The 16,962-nt window shown below is 63.0% G+C and overlaps 1 protein-coding gene across 3 annotated transcripts; it reads left to right on the forward strand.

The window, feature by feature from the left end:
• The first annotated feature begins 358 nt into the window (after positions 1-358).
• On the forward strand, positions 359-16,069 carry LOC126035806 (sperm-associated antigen 4 protein-like). 3 transcript variants are annotated; one of them, XM_049794764.1, is made up of 5 exons: positions 359-1,898; positions 2,181-2,277; positions 2,863-2,947; positions 3,465-3,565; positions 4,961-6,262. In XM_049794764.1, the coding sequence occupies exons 1-5, from the start codon at positions 1,894-1,896 to the stop codon at positions 5,195-5,197; spliced, it is 525 nt and encodes a 174-aa protein (XP_049650721.1). In that variant the 5' UTR covers positions 359-1,893; the 3' UTR covers positions 5,198-6,262. The 3 variants fall into 3 exon arrangements, 2 of the variants coding, with proteins under 2 accessions (XP_049650721.1, XP_049650720.1); XR_007505038.1 differs by lacking the exons at positions 359-1,898; positions 4,961-6,262 and adding an exon at positions 14,839-16,069 and having other exon boundaries at positions 2,101-2,277; positions 2,863-4,207; XM_049794763.1 differs by lacking the exons at positions 359-1,898; positions 2,181-2,277 and having other exon boundaries at positions 2,517-3,565.
• The last annotated feature ends 893 nt before the right edge of the window (positions 16,070-16,962 follow it).

The following is a 16,962-nucleotide window of genomic DNA, read 5'->3' on the forward strand; positions in this document are numbered from 1 at the left end:
AACCATGGGGTACACCCGTATGGTGGGAGCCCAGAGGCCAGAGCCTCGTGCCGCCCTACTTCCCCGGACGAGCCGTCAGTGCCGTGCCTGCAAGGGGATCCTGCACAGCCCTCAGTCCTTTCCTCCCAGGGTGCACGCAGCTGCCCCCTCGCCAGGGCAAATCCCTGGCCCTGCCCTTGCTGCTGCCCTGGGGAGGGAGTGCGTGGGACCAGCGCCCGCCTCCCCGCAGGGTCTGACATGTGTCCCAACGGGTGTCCTCAGGAAGGGTCCTCAGGGTTTTCTCCGGCTTCTTTCCCAGGCTTGGTCTCGGCCGTTTCCGGCCGTCTGGCGCTGGCGCTGGTGTCCCTTCAGGCATACCTCAGCACCTGCGCCTCCACTGTGTGAGTACAGCACGTGTCCGACGTGGACACGGAGCGGGGTGCCGGTGGGTCAAGGGGAGGCTGGTGGTGCTCCAGACCGGGAGAGCGCGGCTCCTGCTGGCAGCAGGTCAGGTGCTGCCCGCACTGGGGCAGCTGCTTGGAGAGCAACGAGAGCAGAATCCCGTGGCAGCCCCACTCGGCGCGCGCGTCAGCGGCCGAAACCTCGGCCGCCAGGGAGGTAACTTGCGCACAGCGGAGTGTTCAGGGTCAGGGCCGAGCCTCTGCAGCAGAAGGCTTTGCCGTGGCCTTGACCAGCCTCTGGTGGCTGGGGGAAAGGGGGTGGACCCATGGGGGCGGTGGAAGAAGAGCAGTAAGTGCCTGCTGCTCCGCCTAGTGCGGTGGAAACACCCCAAAACAAGAGGTGTTTCATCTCAAGTGCAACCAGGTCTGCCGCCTTAGCGAAAGGGAAGGCGAGCGCACAGCAGAGACCGCCCGAGAGCGGCTTTCCCTGGGCAGGTCTGCTTACTGCCCCAGGTCGTTTTAACTGTGTGTCTGAGGGCGATCTCGGAGCGCGCTTTTTGACAAGCTCTGCCTGCCGTGTTGAAGGGTGCCGACAGAAACCGTGCTCCTCTGGAAGGGGGCTGGCCTGTCAGCTTTCTGTCAGCAGCTGACCTCCAGAATTGGAGCTTCTCAGCTTGCAAGTGAAAACGCCTCCCTACAGGGAGGGGTCTGCCCCAGCCCCTGAGCACTGGTAACGCCAGGACGCCCTCTTTTTCAGGAAGAAGATCACCCAGAAGAGGAGCGGGCTCTTTATGATCCTGTGCCTCATCTTCGTAGCCGCTCTCGGTGAGTGTTCACCGGCTGCTCATGGTAGCACGGAGGTGCGGGATGCAAGCTTCGGTGTGAGGGAGAGGTGCTGGAATGCCCGTGGGCACCTTCCAGCCACCCACTTCTGCAGCTCAGGAGCTCCGTCCACGCTGGAGGAAGCAGAAACGGTGACAGGCAGGGCCAGAGCTGGGCATTGCTTGGGAAGCTCCTTGGTGGTGCCATGCAGGGCAGGGATGGAGAGGTGTCTCTCTCGCAGCCTGTGGAGCCAGGTGTTGGTGCTCACGGCAGCAGGGAGCGAACCTCTCGGCAAACCTCTTGCCTCCCTGGTGTGGGAGGAGACTGCGGGACTACGGGGGTCGTTAGAAGCGCTGGTAACGTAACTCTCTCTCTCTCGGTGATGTGAATTACAGCTGGGGCCTACTGCGGGACCTCGCTGCCCGTGAGGGTGCTGTGGGCAAAGGAGGTGCCACAGGTCAGTGACTGTTGTTGCGGGACAGGAAAGTCCCACAGAGGAGCCCTGCTGACGGTGGTTTGGTAAATGGCCGAATCCTCCGTCTCCAGGCTGCGACCCAAAGAAGCGGCAGCAGCTTCTGCTGGGCCTTGGTAGAGCCACCGGCTCTGGGGAGCCCCGGCAGCTCTGGGACTCAAGCGGAGAGCCTTTCCCTTTCAGGTGCTGCTGGAGCAGCCTGTGGGCCAGCTGAAGGCCATGTGGTAAGAGCCCTCTCCCGGCCCACAGCTTATTTGGTGGGGTAGCAGGAGCCGGCCTTGTGCTGTTTGCGCTCCCGTGCGTAGTGGCCAGGCCTCGTGCCTTTCTCTCTCTTCACCTTTTGCTGAAGCTGGAGCTGAAGGGAAGCACTCGCGAAGCAGGGAAAGGGAAAGGAAAGAAAGGAAAGGGGGCTCGAGCACCCGTGCCTCTGCTCGTCTCCGAGCTTGCAGGCTCTGGGAGGGGCTGAGCAGCTCCCTGACAAGATCTGCTTTCCCGGCATTCTGCAGGAACGCGGTTGCTCTGCTGAAGGAACAACACCAGGAGGTGCAAGAGCTGAGGAAGGAGGTGGCGTGCCTGGTTGCACAGATGAGCCGTGTGAAGAAGGTGATCCTGCGCTTTGGGCAAGAGGGCTGGGACAAGCAGGGCCACGCACAGGGTGCTTTCCTGGGGCTGCTAGCGGGGTTCTCCTGCTCACTCCACACCCCCCCCACCCCCCTTACCGGGGGTTGGTGGTTGAGCTTCTCCGCTACAAAGCCCCTTCCTCTGGCCAAGTTTAACTGGGCCACGTCCGGCAGGGGAGGCCTGCCGAAATCCTTCTCCCAGTGCGCTGGGGCCTCTGGTAGTTCTGGCTTGGCCTCGGAGAGCAGTGAGACACAAATGCCCTCCCAGGAGCATCTGGCCCTGGCAGGGCTGAGCCTGTCTCCAGGCTGAGATGGGCAGCGTGGAGGTGGAGACGAGGCTGCGGGGCCCAGACCCACGCCCGCACTGTGGCCGTGGACGCGAACGCTCTTGCCGAGCCCTCACTCTTCTCATCAGAAGGCTTTGAGCCTGGCAGCTGTTTGGACAAGGCTTGTCCTGTGCTTTCTGACACGGGCTCCTTCCTTTGCTCTGGGCCGTGCAGGACTCCGTGGTCACGCTGAACGGCCTGCTGATGTGGTCATCCTCCGTGTCCATTTCTGTCGTTCCCAGGAACTTGAGGACATGAGAACGGCAATGTCTGCGATGCCTTTGGAAGAGAACGTCCAGATGTCTGCCTGGGCTCTGAAAAGCACAGGTATGGATGCGGACAGGCAGGTCTTGTTGCGCTGGGCTCCTGCTTGGCACGCCCCAGAGGAGGCCGAGCTGCAGACTCTGCTCTCTGAGGTCGGGGGAGGTGAGATGGAGTCACAGGGCCCGACCGCGTGCCTGTGGCGGAGCGGGTCCCTTGGGCTCACCCTCGGGCCCCACGCAGGTGCCCCTGCCAGCACTTTGCCCTCTCCGCTGAGCTTTCCTGCAGACTGAAAGCGAGTGGTCGGGTCGTCCTTTGCTCTCCATGCAGCAGGGCCCCAGCTTGGGCCCCCTGCCCTTCCGTGGGGGCTTGCAGTCTCCCAGCCCCCGCAGGCCTTCTCTTTGTGCAGCTGTGAGAGAGACTGGGCTGTCACTGGGCACGGGGGTCCCCTCCTTGCCTGCGTCACCCCCCAAGGGCACGGGGCTGGGCACGGGACTGGCAGGCAGCCTTAGAAATACCCTACAGCCACTGAGCCCTCCGAGCCTGGGGCCTCTGAGAGTCAGCTGCTCTCTTCTCCCTTCAGGGGTCACCATCGACCTGCAGACATCACCCAGGAGCTATGCATGGCCCTGCAGCGTGTTCTGGTTCCTTTGTGATCTGAACCGTCCGAATACTTTTGTGCAGGTATGGTAGCAGAAATCATCAGTGCTGGTTTTATTCCCCCTGGTAAGGATGAGGGCAAGCCCCGGGGCATCTCCCCTCAGGCCAGTGGTATTGCTGAAGCCCGTGGCCCTGGTCAGGTGCCAGACACCTGGGGCCTCACACGGGGCTCGGCTCGCTAGAAACCAGCAGCTTCCCCCAGGAGCTGGGCTGAGCTGAGCTGAGCTGCGTCCTGCCCACCGTCCCTGGCCACCGCTGGGTGAAGGAGCTTCTCTGATCGGGGCGATCGGGATGAGGGGACCGAGTGCACCCTCAGCAAGCTTGCAGACGACCCCAAGTTGGGCGGGAGGGTTGGTCTGCTCGAGGGTAGGAAGGCTCCACAGAGGGATCTGGGCAGGCTGGATCGATGGGCTGAGGCCAAGCGTACGAGGCTCAACAAGGCTCAGTGCCGCTTCCTGGACTTGGCTCCAACAGCATCCCGGCTTCTATCAGCAATAGTGTGGCCAGCAGGACTAGGGAAGCGCTCATCCCTTAGTACTCGGCACCGGTGAGGCCGCACCTTGAGTGCCGTGTTCGGTTTTGGGCCCCTCGCTACAAGAAAGACACTGGGGTGCCGGAGCGCATCCAAAGCAGAGCAGCGAAGCTGGCGAAGGGTCTAGAGAGCCAGTCCTGTGAGGAGCAGCCGAAAGGACTGGGATTGTGTAGCCTGCGGAGGAGGAGGCTGAGGGGAGACCTTATCGCTCTCTACAACTACCTGAAAGGAGGGTGTAGCGAGGTGGGTGTCGGTCTCTTCTCCCAAGGAGCAAGCGATAGGACGAGAGGAAACGGCTCAAGGGAGGTTTAGATTGGCTGTTAGGAAAAATGTCTTCACCGAAAGGGTTGTCAGGCATCGGAACAGGCTGCCCAGGGAAGGGGTGGAGCGACCATCCCTGGAGATGTTCAAAAGACGTGTAGACGTGGCACTTAGGGACACGGGCTGTTGGCAGACTTGGCAGTGTTAGCTTTACGGTTGGACTCGATGATCTTAAGGGTCTCCTCCAACCTAAATGATTCTACGATTCTATCATTCTCCTTCGCGACCCCAGTTGGCTCCCCCGGCTCCGTTAGATGGGGCGAGGAGGGGGTAGGGGAAGATGCAGAGCTGCTGGGCAAAGAGCGAGCCTTCTTCACAGGCCTGACTCAGGTGCGGGGTATCAGATGTTTCATGATGGATATTCTCCTCTCCCGGGGAATTCAGTGAGCCCTCTCTCCCTGGCCGGGAAGACGTCCGGGCACGCCTGTCCATTTCCCAACACGCCACTCATTTCGAGCACAAATACAGCCCGCAGGCGCCGTGCCTCCGGTGCTTCTGGCCGCGCTGGTAGCAGCGCGGGCCATGTCGCGCCCTCACCAACCGTTGCCGTTGCCCTCTGCTTTCAGCTGGACGTTTCCCCGGGATACTGCTGGCTTTTCCAAGCGTCTCAGAGCCAGCTGGTCATGAAGTTGCCCGCGCGAGTCCAACCAACCGCGATCACTGTGCAGCACCCCTTGAAGGAGTCCTCTGTGCTCGGGGACATCAGCAGCGCCCCCCGAGATTTCACCGTCTCTGTAAGTCTCTGCCAGGCACTTGGGGCTGGGACCGAGTGCTGGGGAAAAGCTGTACGGGGGACTTGCTAGTCTGTGCGCATCTGCTGAGCATCAGGTGCTGGTCTCTCCCGAGCACTGCTGTGCCCTGAGGGGACATTTCAGGGGAGGTGCAGGGTGGTGTCATCCCATCTTAAGACCTGCCCAGTGCGTTTTGGCCCAACAGCTCAGCTCCACTGCATGCTGTGCCAGACTGCGCTGGTGCCGCAGGAGAGGGGGCGGGTCGTGGGCCCAGGTCCGGCACGCGTGTTCTCTCACGGCTGGCTTGGGCCTTACCTGCTCCCCTGTGCTTTCTCTCCGAGGGAGTGGATGAGGAAGGAGAAGAGGAAACTCTGCTCGGGACGTTCAGCTACGACATAGAGAAAGAGCCGACCCAGACCTTCCCTCTGCAGGTACGGGAAGTGTGTGCGGGCAAGAGGCCAGGGCAGAAACGTGGGTTTGCCAGCAAGTCAGTGGCAGAAGGAGCGTGGACGGTCCTTGCCGGGGCAGGGGCCCAACCCTGGCCGAGAGAGACGTGGCAGGCTTTGGAGGGCTGAGCAGCACCCGGCAAGGGCAGCAAAAGTAGAGCGAGACGCGGGTTGGCCCCGCGGCTGTGCGGGTGCCCGGAACTCCCTGCCTGTGCCTGCTGCTCCTGGCAGAGCCAGCCATGGCCTTGCCAACCCACGTGTGCTGTGCGCTGCCCTGGAACGCGAGTGTCGGGTGGCGACAGCCAACAGGCAGCACCGTGGGGATGCCCCGCACCCAGCTGCAGGGTGGCCGGCATCCCTGGGCCTGGGCTTTGCTGGGGAGGCAGGTGGAGGAGCTGCTGGGTGCTGCCACATGCCATGCGCCGGAGCTGCCCCCTCGCCAGGGCAAATCCCTGGCCCTGCCCTTGCTGCTGCCCTGGGGAGGGAGTGCGTGGGACCAGCGCCCGCCTCCCCGCAGGGTCTGACATGTGTCCCAACGGGTGTCCTCAGGAAGGGTCCTCAGGGTTTTCCCCGGCCACTCTGCTGGCACAGAGGCCGCAGCGAAGGGAGGGGGTGGCGGGTCAGGGCCCGAGCCCGAGCTCGAGCTGGGCAGGCGGTGGCAGGGAGGACACCCAACGCCTTGCCCCAGCAGCAGGACTTCCCCCAGGTTCCATTTCCCCCCGGGCCAGAAAGCCTCTGGTTTGTAGAGCGGCCCAGCCCGCTCTCTGAGGTCGGGCGTTTGCTCTGCAGAGGACAGGGGTCCTGGGTGGGAGAAGGGAAGGAGAGAGAAACTGTCCCCTCGGCCAGGGCGGGAGCTGCGCCTCCCGGAGCAAGGGCCAGGCTGGCAGAGGGAGACGTGCGGGGCCTCCCGCCGCTCCTTACGCTCCAGGAATGATGTGTCTTTTTGCCCTGTTTTCTTTGCAGAATGAGCTTCCCAGAGCCTTTCAGTCTATCAGGCTTGTCGTACACAGCACCTGGGGAAAGTCACGCTACACCTGCATTTCTCAAGTGCAGGTTCATGGGAATATAATGGGAAGGAACGCCATCGGCCAGGCATGAGACGACCTTCTACTGTAAAATAAAAAATGAAAAAAACGAGAAAAAATCCCCGGAGCAGAGGAGTGCGGCTGTTAGTCTGGAGGAGAGCGATGTCCTTCCGCGGGCCCTCTCAAAGGCCACACGGGGTCTAGACATAGCGGGGAACCTGGGTGGGCCTGAGAGGTGTGCGGAGATCTGGGCGAGGGGGGTGTCCATGAGGAATTCCATGCACAACCAGGGAGAAGCTTCTCTGATTGTTTGAGAGGCACACCAAGCTGCTCGGCTTGGTTGTGTCTGGCACGGTGGGCTGGTTTTGCCCATTGCCGAGGCGGCTGGATCTGGCTGTCACCGGCTCAGGGCAGTGTCCGCCAGGCATCTGATCCGTGCGCACTGGTGTGGCAGCCCCACGTAGGACCCTCCGCCGAGGAGCAGCCAGCCCTCCGGGGGGATCCTAGCTCAGCCCTCCCCGCTCCCTCCGCCATGCCTGTGGTGCCTCCCCAGGCACAGCCCTCTGTCCTGCCAGGGACAGAGGCACCCCTGATGCTCCGGCCTAGCCACGGAGGCCTTGCGGAAGGGCACAGGCATGCGAAGGGCTGCGCAACGTGCGATGGCCTGGGAGCAGCCACCAGGGGAGTGCACATGCCTGGGCACGGGGCACCGGTGCCTCCTGGCAGCTGGAAGCAACCAGGGAAGCCACGACAGGAGGGCTCTGGAGGTGCCCAGGGTCCCCCGGGGCCCTCAGGGGCGGTGGGGGTCCCAGATAGGGGCAGCTGGGCAACCTCTGGGAGCCTCTGGGAACCTGTGGGATCCAGAGAAGGGGCCAGGACAGCCACGGGGAGCTGGTGGCAACACGGGGGCACCTGGCAGGCACGAGGGCTGTTGGGTGGTGCTGGTGGAATCACCCAAGGGACAAAGTGCCTTGGCACAGGTGGCACAGCTCCCCCTGATGGCCTGTGGACCCAGACACGTAGGGATGGGGGGCAGCCAGCGCCAGACCTGTCCATCGCTTGAGAAGTAGAGCCCAGCTGAAGTGGGGCTTGTCCGGGGCACTGTGCGGAGGGGGCGGGTGGAGGGGTCTTCCCCCAGCCCGTGGAGCCCGGTGTTGGTGCTCACCGCAGAAGGGAGGGGAAATGGGGAGTAGCTGTGGGGGCCTGAGCACCATGGCAGGATCTCTTGGTGACGGGAATTACAGCTGGTGCCTACCAGCTGGCTACTCGGACTTCTCCTGCCTGGACAGCTCCGCCAGCAGCTCTCTATGGGGCCGCTTCAGTGCTACCAGCTGCTCGTCTCTAGCGAGGGGCCTCCTTTTTGCGCTGAGCACCGGCTAACGTCCCTCTTGGCAGCCCACCGCTCCACCAAGAAACATCACTTGGACTTCCCTGGCCGTCCTGGTCTCCAGGGGCTCTGCTCGGAGCCCATGGCAAGAAGAGAAGAGGAGAAAACTTGTGCGTCGGGCATACGAACACTTTAATAAGCGAAGGAAAGAGGGGAAAAAAAACAAGGCATGCCACAGCTGTCACTCAACACCTTGCGCAGGCAGGCTGATGCCCAGCCAGTCTCCAAGCAACGGCTACTTTGCAAAGACCAGAGCCCCCGTCTTTATCGCTGAGCACGACGTTACATGGCATGGAATAGCCCTTTGGTCAGTTGGGGTCGGCTGTCCGGGCTCCGTCCCCTCCCAGGCTCTTGCCCACCCCCAGCCTCTTTGCTCGAGGGGACAGAGCGAGAGACAGAGACAGCTCGATGCTCTGTAAGCATCATTCAGCAGTAGCTGAAACAATGGTGCGTCATCAACGCTCTTTCAGCCACCGATGCGAACCACGGCACTGTACGGGCTGCTAGGAGGAAAGTCAACTCCCGCGCAGGCAGACCCAGTATGGGGGGACGGCCATTAAGGCAGGGTCAGCATGGCTGGGAAAAAACCCTCTGCCTTACACAGAGGCACCGTTCCACCTCCACCAGCACAACGGAATGCTTCGTTTCCCTTCTTCTCTGCAGAAGAGAAGACTCAAAGAGCAGAAACACCGCCTGAAGCGGCTGTTGGATCAGGCAGGAGCAAAAACCCTCATCCACCCTCCGTTTCTGTTTCCCCGGGGCTCTCTAGGAGTGCTGAGCCCTGCCCAGGGGATGCAACGTGCGGCACCCAGCACAGGGCCCAACAAGGCTCGGGGGCTCGGATGCACTGGCTCCCGGGGGAGCTCCTGGGGGAGCCCGCTACCCACACCCCAGCACTCCCCGGGGCAGGGCCCGGGCTGGCTGCGGATGGGCTGCGCCAGGAAAACTGCAGGGTCTCTCCCCGTCTCCTGCCCCCTCGTGGCCCCATCTGTGATGTCACAGCCATGACCTCACGCCATGCGGGCCCAGGCCTCTGTGAGATCAGGGCCTTGCTCAGCCACGTGGCACCCCGGGCCACGACTGCCTGGCTGGAAGCAGCTCACCCTGTCCTGGTGGCTGTGTGCCTGTGGCAGGAGCGCTTCTGCCAGGGATCGGTTTGGAGCTTTTGCCTGAGCGGCCGTGCCCTGGGCAGGCAAAACTCCTGGGGCTGAAGGAGAGGCTGTAAGATTGCTGGAGAGCTTGCTTTCTCCCCAACATGAGGCGGAGAAAGGCTCCCCAGAAATCACAAGGGGCACCGAGAGCCCTGTCAGGCAGGAGAGCTGGCAGCGACTCGGAGAATGAGTACGTGTATGGGGGGTTTGTTCCTCCTGGGGGCCTCATCTAGGGGGTAGCACAGGCAGAGCCTAATGCGGGGCTGGCGGGGGATGCGGCGGGGAAGCTGACAAGGACTATGTGCAGAGCAGCAGCCGTGGGTCTTGGGAAACTCGCTGAAAGCCCCTCCGGCCCCCTGGGGTGAACCCCTGCAGTGCTGCTGCTGGCGCCGGCTGGGGGTCCTGGCCAGGGGGCTCGGGGTATCCCTGCTGCTCTCCTGCACCAGCCATCTCTGGGGGCTGCCGCTGCAGGCACTCTGCAGGTGCATCTGGGCAGCCTCTGGCAGAGCCGTGGGAGAGCTCAGCCCTCTCCTCGCCGGGTCTCTGCCGGGGAGAGCAGCCACGGGGTGTTTCGGGAAGGGCTCTGGCCCTTGAGCTGCAGGGGCCTCAGGAAGAGGTGGGGGGCTTTGGAGGAGGGCGGCCTGCACCCTCTCCCCGAATGACACGGGGCTGCTGGGATGCCCGCCCAAGGGCAGGTTGGTGCAGCAGGGCCCGGTGGGCAGAGGAGGAGAGGGTGGAAGCGGCTCTGACGCCTTGCTGCAGCTTCCCTTTCCCACCACGGCCGGGCTGTCTCCTGGGAGCCTTCCCAAGGGCTGTCTTCCAGCCAGGAGCTCTGCGCGGGCAGCTCCCGCCAGCGTCGCATCGCGTTGCGTCGCATTGCATTGCATTGCATCACACGGCACGGAGGCAGCGCCCAACAGGGCTCTGTCTTTTTCCTTCCCCAGGTTCACTTATTCTCAGGAGGCCCAGGTCATGACCCAGCAAGGGCCTGCATGCTGCAGGGACAGCTCTCAAGAGAATGAGAGTAAGTTCAATGCTGCTTCGCTCCGCAAAGTCCTCTGGGATGCGCCCACAATGCTCCTCTGCACCAGAGCTGGAGGAGATGGCGCCGGCACAACTGCACGGGAGGGGGGACGGCAGGCTGCCCTGCTCTGGGCAGGACTCTGCCCGGCAAGTTTTTGCTGGGAGCTTGAATCAAAAGGGGAGGGCAAGCGCTCGCAGGCTGCTGGCACCTGACCACAGGGCAGACAGCTTCCTCGCGAAAGGCGCCTGAGAGCCTCCTGTTCCCTCCTGCCCGCCCCAGGGACACCAGGGGCTGGGGTCAAACGAGCCAGCGAGGGGTGAGGAGAAGAGGCTGCCTGCCGCCCCATGTTTGGGGCCGGGCCTGACAGCCCTGCAGAGCCAGCGTCATCCTGCTCTGAGGAAAGCCTGGGGCCGTCTCAGCTATGTCACCACGACAGAGCTGGCTACCATGTCCACGTCTTTGGGGGATCCTCTAGCAACCATGGGGTACACCCGTATGGTGGGAGCCCAGAGGCCAGAGCCTCGTGCCGCCCTACTTCCCCGGACGAGCCGTCAGTGCCGTGCCTGCAAGGGGATCCTGCACAGCCCTCAGTCCTTTCCTCCCAGGGTGCACGCAGCTGCCCCCTCGCCAGGGCAAATCCCTGGCCCTGCCCTTGCTGCTGCCCTGGGGAGGGAGTGCGTGGGACCAGCGCCCGCCTCCCCGCAGGGTCTGACATGTGTCCCAACGGGTGTCCTCAGGAAGGGTCCTCAGGGTTTTCTCCGGCTTCTTTCCCAGGCTTGGTCTCGGCCGTTTCCGGCCGTCTGGCGCTGGCGCTGGTGTCCCTTCAGGCATACCTCAGCACCTGCGCCTCCACTGTGTGAGTACAGCACGTGTCCGACGTGGACACGGAGCGGGGTGCCGGTGGGTCAAGGGGAGGCTGGTGGTGCTCCAGACCGGGAGAGCGCGGCTCCTGCTGGCAGCAGGTCAGGTGCTGCCCGCACTGGGGCAGCTGCTTGGAGAGCAACGAGAGCAGAATCCCGTGGCAGCCCCACTCGGCGCGCGCGTCAGCGGCCGAAACCTCGGCCGCCAGGGAGGTAACTTGCGCACAGCGGAGTGTTCAGGGTCAGGGCCGAGCCTCTGCAGCAGAAGGCTTTGCCGTGGCCTTGACCAGCCTCTGGTGGCTGGGGGAAAGGGGGTGGACCCATGGGGGCGGTGGAAGAAGAGCAGTAAGTGCCTGCTGCTCCGCCTAGTGCGGTGGAAACACCCCAAAACAAGAGGTGTTTCATCTCAAGTGCAACCAGGTCTGCCGCCTTAGCGAAAGGGAAGGCGAGCGCACAGCAGAGACCGCCCGAGAGCGGCTTTCCCTGGGCAGGTCTGCTTACTGCCCCAGGTCGTTTTAACTGTGTGTCTGAGGGCGATCTCGGAGCGCGCTTTTTGACAAGCTCTGCCTGCCGTGTTGAAGGGTGCCGACAGAAACCGTGCTCCTCTGGAAGGGGGCTGGCCTGTCAGCTTTCTGTCAGCAGCTGACCTCCAGAATTGGAGCTTCTCAGCTTGCAAGTGAAAACGCCTCCCTACAGGGAGGGGTCTGCCCCAGCCCCTGAGCACTGGTAACGCCAGGACGCCCTCTTCTTCAGGAAGAAGATCACCCAGAAGAGGAGCGGGCTCTTTATGATCCTGTGCCTCATCTTCGTAGCCGCTCTCGGTGAGTGTTCACCGGCTGCTCATGGTAGCACGGAGGTGCGGGATGCAAGCTTCGGTGTGAGGGAGAGGTGCTGGAATGCCCGTGGGCACCTTCCAGCCACCCACTTCTGCAGCTCAGGAGCTCCGTCCACGCTGGAGGAAGCAGAAACGGTGACAGGCAGGGCCAGAGCTGGGCATTGCTTGGGAAGCTCCTTGGTGGTGCCATGCAGGGCAGGGATGGAGAGGTGTCTCTCTCGCAGCCTGTGGAGCCAGGTGTTGGTGCTCACGGCAGCAGGGAGCGAACCTCTCGGCAAACCTCTTGCCTCCCTGGTGTGGGAGGAGACTGCGGGACTACGGGGGTCGTTAGAAGCGCTGGTAACGTAACTCTCTCTCTCTCGGTGATGTGAATTACAGCTGGGGCCTACTGCGGGACCTCGCTGCCCGTGAGGGTGCTGTGGGCAAAGGAGGTGCCACAGGTCAGTGACTGTTGTTGCGGGACAGGAAAGTCCCACAGAGGAGCCCTGCTGACGGTGGTTTGGTAAATGGCCGAATCCTCCGTCTCCAGGCTGCGACCCAAAGAAGCGGCAGCAGCTTCTGCTGGGCCTTGGTAGAGCCACCGGCTCTGGGGAGCCCCGGCAGCTCTGGGACTCAAGCGGAGAGCCTTTCCCTTTCAGGTGCTGCTGGAGCAGCCTGTGGGCCAGCTGAAGGCCATGTGGTAAGAGCCCTCTCCCGGCCCACAGCTTATTTGGTGGGGTAGCAGGAGCCGGCCTTGTGCTGTTTGCGCTCCCGTGCGTAGTGGCCAGGCCTCGTGCCTTTCTCTCTCTTCACCTTTTGCTGAAGCTGGAGCTGAAGGGAAGCACTCGCGAAGCAGGGAAAGGGAAAGGAAAGAAAGGAAAGGGGGCTCGAGCACCCGTGCCTCTGCTCGTCTCCGAGCTTGCAGGCTCTGGGAGGGGCTGAGCAGCTCCCTGACAAGATCTGCTTTCCCGGCATTCTGCAGGAACGCGGTTGCTCTGCTGAAGGAACAACACCAGGAGGTGCAAGAGCTGAGGAAGGAGGTGGCGTGCCTGGTTGCACAGATGAGCCGTGTGAAGAAGGTGATCCTGCGCTTTGGGCAAGAGGGCTGGGACAAGCAGGGCCACGCACAGGGTGCTTTCCTGGGGCTGCTAGCGGGGTTCTCCTGCTCACTCCACACCCCCCCCACCCCCCTTACCGGGGGTTGGTGGTTGAGCTTCTCCGCTACAAAGCCCCTTCCTCTGGCCAAGTTTAACTGGGCCACGTCCGGCAGGGGAGGCCTGCCGAAATCCTTCTCCCAGTGCGCTGGGGCCTCTGGTAGTTCTGGCTTGGCCTCGGAGAGCAGTGAGACACAAATGCCCTCCCAGGAGCATCTGGCCCTGGCAGGGCTGAGCCTGTCTCCAGGCTGAGATGGGCAGCGTGGAGGTGGAGACGAGGCTGCGGGGCCCAGACCCACGCCCGCACTGTGGCCGTGGACGCGAACGCTCTTGCCGAGCCCTCACTCTTCTCATCAGAAGGCTTTGAGCCTGGCAGCTGTTTGGACAAGGCTTGTCCTGTGCTTTCTGACACGGGCTCCTTCCTTTGCTCTGGGCCGTGCAGGACTCCGTGGTCACGCTGAACGGCCTGCTGATGTGGTCATCCTCCGTGTCCATTTCTGTCGTTCCCAGGAACTTGAGGACATGAGAACGGCAATGTCTGCGATGCCTTTGGAAGAGAACGTCCAGATGTCTGCCTGGGCTCTGAAAAGCACAGGTATGGATGCGGACAGGCAGGTCTTGTTGCGCTGGGCTCCTGCTTGGCACGCCCCAGAGGAGGCCGAGCTGCAGACTCTGCTCTCTGAGGTCGGGGGAGGTGAGATGGAGTCACAGGGCCCGACCGCGTGCCTGTGGCGGAGCGGGTCCCTTGGGCTCACCCTCGGGCCCCACGCAGGTGCCCCTGCCAGCACTTTGCCCTCTCCGCTGAGCTTTCCTGCAGACTGAAAGCGAGTGGTCGGGTCGTCCTTTGCTCTCCATGCAGCAGGGCCCCAGCTTGGGCCCCCTGCCCTTCCGTGGGGGCTTGCAGTCTCCCAGCCCCCGCAGGCCTTCTCTTTGTGCAGCTGTGAGAGAGACTGGGCTGTCACTGGGCACGGGGGTCCCCTCCTTGCCTGCGTCACCCCCCAAGGGCACGGGGCTGGGCACGGGACTGGCAGGCAGCCTTAGAAATACCCTACAGCCACTGAGCCCTCCGAGCCTGGGGCCTCTGAGAGTCAGCTGCTCTCTTCTCCCTTCAGGGGTCACCATCGACCTGCAGACATCACCCAGGAGCTATGCATGGCCCTGCAGCGTGTTCTGGTTCCTTTGTGATCTGAACCGTCCGAATACTTTTGTGCAGGTATGGTAGCAGAAATCATCAGTGCTGGTTTTATTCCCCCTGGTAAGGATGAGGGCAAGCCCCGGGGCATCTCCCCTCAGGCCAGTGGTATTGCTGAAGCCCGTGGCCCTGGTCAGGTGCCAGACACCTGGGGCCTCACACGGGGCTCGGCTCGCTAGAAACCAGCAGCTTCCCCCAGGAGCTGGGCTGAGCTGAGCTGAGCTGCGTCCTGCCCACCGTCCCTGGCCACCGCTGGGTGAAGGAGCTTCTCTGATCGGGGCGATCGGGATGAGGGGACCGAGTGCACCCTCAGCAAGCTTGCAGACGACCCCAAGTTGGGCGGGAGGGTTGGTCTGCTCGAGGGTAGGAAGGCTCCACAGAGGGATCTGGGCAGGCTGGATCGATGGGCTGAGGCCAAGCGTACGAGGCTCAACAAGGCTCAGTGCCGCTTCCTGGACTTGGCTCCAACAGCATCCCGGCTTCTATCAGCAATAGTGTGGCCAGCAGGACTAGGGAAGCGCTCATCCCTTAGTACTCGGCACCGGTGAGGCCGCACCTTGAGTGCCGTGTTCGGTTTTGGGCCCCTCGCTACAAGAAAGACACTGGGGTGCCGGAGCGCATCCAAAGCAGAGCAGCGAAGCTGGCGAAGGGTCTAGAGAGCCAGTCCTGTGAGGAGCAGCCGAAAGGACTGGGATTGTGTAGCCTGCGGAGGAGGAGGCTGAGGGGAGACCTTATCGCTCTCTACAACTACCTGAAAGGAGGGTGTAGCGAGGTGGGTGTCGGTCTCTTCTCCCAAGGAGCAAGCGATAGGACGAGAGGAAACGGCTCAAGGGAGGTTTAGATTGGCTGTTAGGAAAAATGTCTTCACCGAAAGGGTTGTCAGGCATCGGAACAGGCTGCCCAGGGAAGGGGTGGAGCGACCATCCCTGGAGATGTTCAAAAGACGTGTAGACGTGGCACTTAGGGACACGGGCTGTTGGCAGACTTGGCAGTGTTAGCTTTACGGTTGGACTCGATGATCTTAAGGGTCTCCTCCAACCTAAATGATTCTACGATTCTATCATTCTCCTTCGCGACCCCAGTTGGCTCCCCCGGCTCCGTTAGATGGGGCGAGGAGGGGGTAGGGGAAGATGCAGAGCTGCTGGGCAAAGAGCGAGCCTTCTTCACAGGCCTGACTCAGGTGCGGGGTATCAGATGTTTCATGATGGATATTCTCCTCTCCCGGGGAATTCAGTGAGCCCTCTCTCCCTGGCCGGGAAGACGTCCGGGCACGCCTGTCCATTTCCCAACACGCCACTCATTTCGAGCACAAATACAGCCCGCAGGCGCCGTGCCTCCGGTGCTTCTGGCCGCGCTGGTAGCAGCGCGGGCCATGTCGCGCCCTCACCAACCGTTGCCGTTGCCCTCTGCTTTCAGCTGGACGTTTCCCCGGGATACTGCTGGCTTTTCCAAGCGTCTCAGAGCCAGCTGGTCATGAAGTTGCCCGCGCGAGTCCAACCAACCGCGATCACTGTGCAGCACCCCTTGAAGGAGTCCTCTGTGCTCGGGGACATCAGCAGCGCCCCCCGAGATTTCACCGTCTCTGTAAGTCTCTGCCAGGCACTTGGGGCTGGGACCGAGTGCTGGGGAAAAGCTGTACGGGGGACTTGCTAGTCTGTGCGCATCTGCTGAGCATCAGGTGCTGGTCTCTCCCGAGCACTGCTGTGCCCTGAGGGGACATTTCAGGGGAGGTGCAGGGTGGTGTCATCCCATCTTAAGACCTGCCCAGTGCGTTTTGGCCCAACAGCTCAGCTCCACTGCATGCTGTGCCAGACTGCGCTGGTGCCGCAGGAGAGGGGGCGGGTCGTGGGCCCAGGTCCGGCACGCGTGTTCTCTCACGGCTGGCTTGGGCCTTACCTGCTCCCCTGTGCTTTCTCTCCGAGGGAGTGGATGAGGAAGGAGAAGAGGAAACTCTGCTCGGGACATTCAGCTACGACATAGAGAAAGAGCCGACCCAGACCTTCCCTCTGCAGGTACGGGAAGTGTGTGCGGGCAAGAGGCCAGGGCAGAAACGTGGGTTTGCCAGCAAGTCAGTGGCAGAAGGAGCGTGGACGGTCCTTGCCGGGGCAGGGGCCCAACCCTGGCCGAGAGAGACGTGGCAGGCTTTGGAGGGCTGAGCAGCACCCGGCAAGGGCAGCAAAAGTAGAGCGAGACGCGGGTTGGCCCCGCGGCTGTGCGGGTGCCCGGAACTCCCTGCCTGTGCCTGCTGCTCCTGGCAGAGCCAGCCATGGCCTTGCCAACCCACGTGTGCTGTGCGCTGCCCTGGAACGCGAGTGTCGGGTGGCGACAGCCAACAGGCAGCACCGTGGGGATGCCCCGCACCCAGCTGCAGGGTGGCCGGCATCCCTGGGCCTGGGCTTTGCTGGGGAGGCAGGTGGAGGAGCTGCTGGGTGCTGCCACATGCCATGCGCCGGAGCTGCCCCCTCGCCAGGGCAAATCCCTGGCCCTGCCCTTGCTGCTGCCCTGGGGAGGGAGTGCGTGGGACCAGCGCCCGCCTCCCCGCAGGGTCTGACATGTGTCCCAACGGGTGTCCTCAGGAAGGGTCCTCAGGGTTTTCCCCGGCCACTCTGCTGGCACAGAGGCCGCAGCGAAGGGAGGGGGTGGCGGGTCAGGGCCCGAGCCCGAGCTCGAGCTGGGCAGGCGGTGGCAGGGAGGACACCCAACGCCTTGCCCCAGCAGCAGGACTTCCCCCAGGTTCCATTTCCCCCCGGGCCAGAAAGCCTCTGGTTTGTAGAGCGGCCCAGC

The sequence above is a fragment of the Accipiter gentilis genome, chromosome Z (genome assembly GCF_929443795.1).
Source record: "Accipiter gentilis chromosome Z, bAccGen1.1, whole genome shotgun sequence".
NCBI classification, from domain to species: domain Eukaryota; kingdom Metazoa; phylum Chordata; class Aves; order Accipitriformes; family Accipitridae; genus Astur; species Astur gentilis.

What these genes read in the sequence shown, in the direction of transcription:
- LOC126035806 (XM_049794763.1), top strand. Translation starts at nt 3,206, where the DNA reads ATGCAGCAGGGCCCCAGCTTGGGCCCCCTGCCCTTCCGTGGGGGCTTG. An exon ending in GTCCGAATACTTTTGTGCAG is followed by an intron (nt 3,566 to 4,960) that starts GTATGGTAGCAG and finishes CTCTGCTTTCAG; the next exon opens with CTGGACGTTTCCCCGGGATA.